Genomic DNA, 6,604 nt, shown 5'->3' with positions numbered 1-6,604 from the left:
TCAGCAAAATACCATAAATAATATGTAATTAATTGTCTTAGACTCTGTGATAAAGTCTTACATTGTGAGTGCACTAACCGCAATAGTCTGAGAGAAAACCGGAATTCAATAGACGCGGAAAACTCAAAATTGGGCCAAACTTCTCTCGGAATACGTGGCCCTAAAAGTCCAGCCCGTTAAGAACTGAAAGCCCACCAGTCACCTCCACGACCCCAAGACGACCCAGCAAGAGTCCAATCAGCCTCCTAACCCTTCTCCGCTCCGACGGCCTAAACCCCGCCGCCGAAATGCTCCTCCGCCCTCTCCTCCGTCGCGGCGCCGCCGCCGCTGCCGCTGCCGCGGTATCCTCCGGCGGGGCTCGCGCCACCGCACTCCCCGACCCGCCCGCCGCGCTTGCCTCCCTTCTCCTCGCCTCCCGATCCTACGCGAAGGCCAAGGGCGGGGGCAAGCCGGCGTCGTCCACGTCAAACCGCGGCAAGGTCCGCGCCAAGGACCCGCGCGGGGTGGCGTCGGCTGATGATGCCGCCGGGGCCGATTTCTCGGCCGGAGGCGCGGGCGACGACATTGACACCGAGTTCGAGCTGCCCACCGACCCGCTGCCCCCTACATATGACCCCGCTCTCGACGTCGGCCCCGGCGGCCGCCCGCTCTTCGCCTTCACTGACACGTTCGGGTCCTTCGCCCACCGTGACGCGAACGTCTATGTCGACTTCACGTAGGCACCCTCCCCCCTCTCAATTATATCGCCAATGTGCGTGGATTTTGAAGGTTTGGATCTTATGGTGGCATTGTGGCCACGGTGTGTCTGGCCACATTAGCAATTTAGGTAGCAAATTGTTGTGGTATTTGAACTTTGTCTGGTAGATTGTATGGGATTTGGTCATAGTACCGTTTTAAGTAGGGTTGATCCTTTGTAGATTTTTGCGCATTATTAATCATTCTGTTGCTTCATCTGTAATCTCACGATGGAGTCTGGGGTTGATGTTATCTAGAGGCTCCATTGATTTGTCCTAGTTTTGTATGTTTTTGCTAACTCCAAGGCCATTTCATGCTTTGACTAAATTGTATTCATTTTCTTAATGTGTATGTCTAATTGTTGAAATATTACCTTTTTCCAAGTAAGGTACATCCAAAATACTGTATTATATAGTATTTTGTAGTATCTTGTCTCATTAGATGTAAAAGATAATCCATTTCGTACATTAAGCTGCAACCAGGAGACTGAATATTGCTCAGATTGAATTTCTTGGATGCTGTTGGCAGATTCTTTTGGAATGTCGAGTTTTCTTTTATTCCTCTGTCATGTGCAGTTTGGATGAATGGAATGCCGTTTTACCAGAAGGGTTGCCAGCGGGCATGATGAAAGAGTTTCAGGAGACAAGACGGTGTGCTGTCATGGTGAGGAAGAGCTTCCTAGATCTCCGGGATAACTTCCGTAGGATTGTTGATCCTGCTGTTACAACAAAGCTCAAAGGTGTGTAATGGGTTCATACTTGTTCATATTGGATTCTTGGATCCTACTTCCGTAGGATTGTTGACACTTTAAGGCATACTATCAGAGCAAAAGAAAAGAAAGGGTGACTGAGGAGCTAGGTTTGTTAATTCTAAAAGTGGTGGTACCCACTCCATCCAAAAATATAAAGACAGTTTGATTTGGCGGGGTCTTCAATATCACACTTTTACTGCTAATTTCTCTTATAACATATCGTTCGTGGCAACAAAAGTTTGATTATTACTTATTAGAAAGTATTTGGAAGTCCAAATCCAAAGTTTTCATATTGTTAGACTAATTGTTGCTTGTTGGTGAAAGATTATGATTTTGAATTTTTAAATGTGTGCCCACCTTATATTATGGGACAGAAGGAACATGATTTTTTCACTTAGCAAGATTAATTGCGAAAAGAAGACCATTCTGCTTACTTTTCCTTGTCTTAAGCCTTGTTTAGTTCCTAAAAAAAATTTGCAAAATTTTTCAGATTCCCTGTCACATCGGATCTTGCGGCACATGCATGGAGCATTAAATATAGATAAAAACGATAACTGATTACACAGTTTGCCTGTAATCTGGGAGATGAATCTTTTGAGCCTAGTTACTCCATGATTGGATAATATTTGTCAAATACAAACGAAAATACTACGGTACTCATTTTGCCAAAAATTTTGGAACTAAACAAGGCCTTAACTAACAAGTTCTGAATTGGTACTGGTGTTGTAGAAAGAATTGCAGTACCCATCAATCTATAACCATGCAAATAATGGCACATTTGAATGTGTATAATATACTAATATGCTATTGTATCCCATATATTGGTAGAGGAAAGCTGTTTAGTTTGCACTACAATTAAGCCATATTTATGAGAATCCATATTTTTACTTTGTTTTTCTCTGAACACATTGCCATTGCAAAACATATTAAATACAATGTGATTGCATATGTACACATATATTTGCAGCAACACTGTATCTCAATATCTCAATCATTTTTCCTGCTTGCCTGTATCCAGATACCAAAAAACAAATTGTCTTGGATGGCCCACGGAGTTGTGGTAAAAGCATTGCACTCGCGATGCTTGTCCATTGGGCACGTACTGAAGGATGGCTGGTATTTTATGTTCCACAAGGGAAGGATTGGACTCATGGAGGATTCTTTTATAGAAACACATATAGTGATTTCTTTGATACACCATTACAGGCTGCCAAGATCTTGCAGGTGCTAATATCTGTGATTTTGTATGTTCCAGTTGCTTTGAATAGAGTATCTTTCATATTCCTCTTTTCTTTTCTCAGTATATATGGATGCAGATAGAATGCATTATCATCTGTTTTCCTTGTTTTATTTGTTTGTAATCTGCCTACACACTCCAAATAATGGTAGCTTGATGTATGTGATGATGTAGTAACCATCAAATGGCAACAATTGCAAGAATACGCTGTTTTGATAGGTGGACGTTGTTCATGCATATATTGATTAACATTGAATCTTATTTGGTACTGGTGGAGCCTCTTCTGTTTTCAAATTGTTACTGCAAAATCTAAGTAGCTGATAGGGTCATATATTTGCCTAAAGATTGATATTATTTTAAACACATCTTACTTGTGCTGTTTTCTATCATCAGTTTGTACTCCCTACTGTATGCAAACTGGGTTTCTATAATCTCAGTTGTATATTGATAATAAGTTAGTAGGAATGTAAACTTACGCTTGTTCATTTGTATATATTTCCTTTGTTACACTTGGGTCCATGGATACTGTATTAAGCATACACATCCATTGCTAACAAGCAGATAATTTTTTACATTTTTTTTAAAAATACAAATCTCACCACTAATTTGTACTGTGACATATTTATAGTACCTATTAAAAGGTATGAAAGTATCTTTAAGACAATTATGCACTTATCAATTTGTGAGTCCAATCTAAATATTTTAAAAGTTACTGTGCCAAAATGTAAAATGCTGCATGTTTTCCACTTGCACTACATGACTTTTAGTTGGAGGTAGTACATCTTAAGCCTACGATGTACTCCCGAAATCCCAAATTATAAGGTATCCAAGAATCTTGGAGAGTCAAAGTATTTCAAGTTTGACCAAAGTTATAGAAAGAATTATAAAGATTTATGAGATGAGGTGGATATACTATGAAAATATAATTAATGAAGAACCTAATGATACTTTGTTGGTATCATAAATGTTATTATTTTACCATATAAATTTGGTTAAACTTGAGATGTTTTGACTCTCCAAGATTCTTGGAATGACTTATAATTTGGGATGGAGGGAGTATAACATATATATTTGGTCTGATATTATATTGTACTGGATGGAACATCTTTTCCTCTAAATCTGTTTCTATTGCTGCTTTAGGATTTTTTGAAGTTCAACGAAACACGCTTACAACAATTACCATGTCAAATTTTTGAGCCTATTCCCCTGGGAGAAGGTGCTGGTGTTGGAATGATGAAAGGAGCTGACACAATGGAAATGCCTGAAGGGTCGACATTATATGATCTCATTCAAACTGGGATAACTCACACGCATGCTTCAGTTGGTGTTGTAGTTCGCTTAAGGAAGGAGCTGTCCCTTGTTAAAGACGTGCCTGTATTGTTCGCTATTGATCAGGTATGAGCATTGACACCAGAACTGAATTGGTTGCTTCCACTTCAATGTTCGATAAGTTGTATGTGTAAAAGTTCCCATTAATGTGAAACGCATTAAAAGATTCTCTTTTTTTCCTTTTGCAGTACAATAGTTGGTTTACATTCAGTGACTTCCAGGAACCTGTAACTGTCCGATCCTGTCGATCGATCCATGCAAAAGAGCTTACAATGGTTTGTTACAGTGATGCTTCACCATGTTCAAGCATTGCATTCTTTTATGTCCTTCAGTATCCTCCTTTGAAAGTTGCAAATATTTGCATATCCTTTCTGCTTATTTGCATGTATTTTTTGGTTGTGATGTAGTAAAAAATTTTAAGTTCCTTACACTTTTCTATGTGTTCCTTCTCTTGTCTTTGGTAACCTTTCATGTACTCTGTTTCGTTGCCTAATAAGTAAATATACAGCTTCTGAGTGACCTACTTTTGTAAAAATAAACATACGAGTCTGTATTAGCTTTTTTTTACTGCTCGATGGGGATCTGGAATACATGTGGCAAGTGTACGATGTGTAGCATCACCGCACTTTTTTTAACACTAGTAATCAGTTCCCTGGACATACACATTTAATGTTTCACTTGTACTATAAACAGGTCAATGCTTATAGACCAATGGTGCACAATGATATGATGGTGGGGGCCTTTTCACACTCAACAGCAGTCGGCAAACTACGGCAGGAGCTGCCAGATGTTCCTTCTGATGCTCGTTTGATCTTTCCACGTTACACCTTAGATGAAGCTGAGACTGTGTGTCACTATTACATGAGGTATTTTTCTTTTTAGAAATTTGGCATATTTCTATCTGTTGATAGTGTTCGATAATCTGCGATGGCTGACTCTGGCATATTACTTGTTAACTCAATAACTGAAAATTGGCAATACACTTGACCAGGCAAAAGATCATTCGGCGCGAGAATTTTTCAGAAGAGAAATGGAAAAAGATATTTTACTTATCAAATGGAAATGGTGCAGAGATGAGATGGCTTGCTGCCTTTGTTTGAGGTAGTATACCGTCCCTGGAGGCAAAAATGCATTTTGCTCCCCCAAATTTATTCTTAATATTGTTTCATAATATATATATTTTTTAATGACAATAATGATCTGTAATCAACTAGTCATATATAGCTTCAGGTGGCCTCAATTTTTCACTCAACTGAAATCAGAAATCATTGGCTTTTAGTAATTTTCTGATATTATCTTCTGCCTCTATCATGCAGTCTCTGATACTTGGATTATACTCGGTTTTGATGGTGGTCTAGAAAGGTTGCCACTTCTGTTTCAGCATGCTGTTCGACACCACAGTTAATTGTTGTATACTTGTAGTTTGTCTCATGACATTTCTAGCATAAAATTTGGCGTCAACATCATTTTTGCTGAGTAGAATTTGAGGAGATAAAACATAAGTTTGTGGCTCCGTTACATGATTATATCATGGGGGCCCTTTCAGTTCTGCTCAGATGCTAGATACAAAATAATAATCAACTGATGTGTAACATTGTTCGTGGAGAAGTTTTCACATGTTTTGGCTTCTGTGTTTCTCATGTAGCTGAGCTGCCTGCGAGCTCACTGTGCTTATGGATATGATATATGAGTTGATGCCAATCTACTCAGCATGCTACATTGTTGCTGAATTGAGCCATTGATTTTTTTTTTTTGATTTTGTTGTACGAATGGAACAAGTATTGGAGTTTGGAACTCAAAGGTTATTACTTGTACGTGGCATATCCCCTTCACAGTATCAACTTTCAGTAGTTTAGCTTTCCCTTGTTCGTTGGAGAGATGCATTGTTGATTTGACCACATTGTCTATTCCGTTGTACTTTTGATCTTGCCTTTCTGTGCCCATGCCGTTTATCGATTTTCCTTCTGGAATAATTCTTTTTGCAAATGAATAACTCTTTAGTCTCTTTTTCTTTTTTGAGATGCCTATCTAAGAATATCTTTCATCCCCAGATTCAAAAGATGTCTAAGCCAAATTATCAAATCTGGTTCAGTTTACACCTAAAGCCTATTTTGGAGTGCGTTTTAACTTTTCTTATTGCATATTTTCCTTCCGTCCTTCCATTCCCAATAAGGTGCATGAGAAGCTTTGTTCTCGTCCATATTTTTATGGTGACACGATTATCATCAATTGTGCTCACTGGATTTTTTTTAGAATTACACAGTATAATGTAGACGCCTACAATACGAATGTACATTTAACCCTATGAACACATATGTGTAAATCTATCCTTATGAGCATCTCTAAAGGATTGAGTCGGCAAATCTTGAGATTGGATTGAGTCGGCAAATCTTGAGATTCATATAAGCAAACCCTATCCCTGTAAACACCTTAAAATTTATATAATAATAAATAAAATAATAACATTTATAATACCAATAAGTATTATTAGATTTTTCATAAATTATACTTTCATAATTATACTTTTATATTGTAACTATTAGGTATTATAA

General features: G+C 38.4%; 1 protein-coding gene across 1 annotated transcript; it reads left to right on the top strand.

Moving 5' to 3' along the window:
* On the top strand, positions 215 to 5,889 carry LOC8078405. Its single transcript, XM_002461607.2, has 8 exons — positions 215 to 715; positions 1,311 to 1,474; positions 2,505 to 2,710; positions 3,864 to 4,118; positions 4,241 to 4,327; positions 4,746 to 4,918; positions 5,044 to 5,153; positions 5,369 to 5,889. The coding sequence occupies exons 1-7, from the start codon at positions 288 to 290 to the stop codon at positions 5,150 to 5,152; spliced, it is 1,422 nt and encodes a 473-aa protein (XP_002461652.1). The 5' UTR covers positions 215 to 287; the 3' UTR covers position 5,153; positions 5,369 to 5,889.

This window comes from Sorghum bicolor, chromosome 2 (genome assembly GCF_000003195.3).
Source record: "Sorghum bicolor cultivar BTx623 chromosome 2, Sorghum_bicolor_NCBIv3, whole genome shotgun sequence".
Lineage (NCBI taxonomy): Eukaryota > Viridiplantae > Streptophyta > Magnoliopsida > Poales > Poaceae > Sorghum > Sorghum bicolor.
The sequence above is the reverse complement of the archived record's forward strand: the minus strand, read 5'-3'. Positions and strand labels throughout refer to the sequence as shown.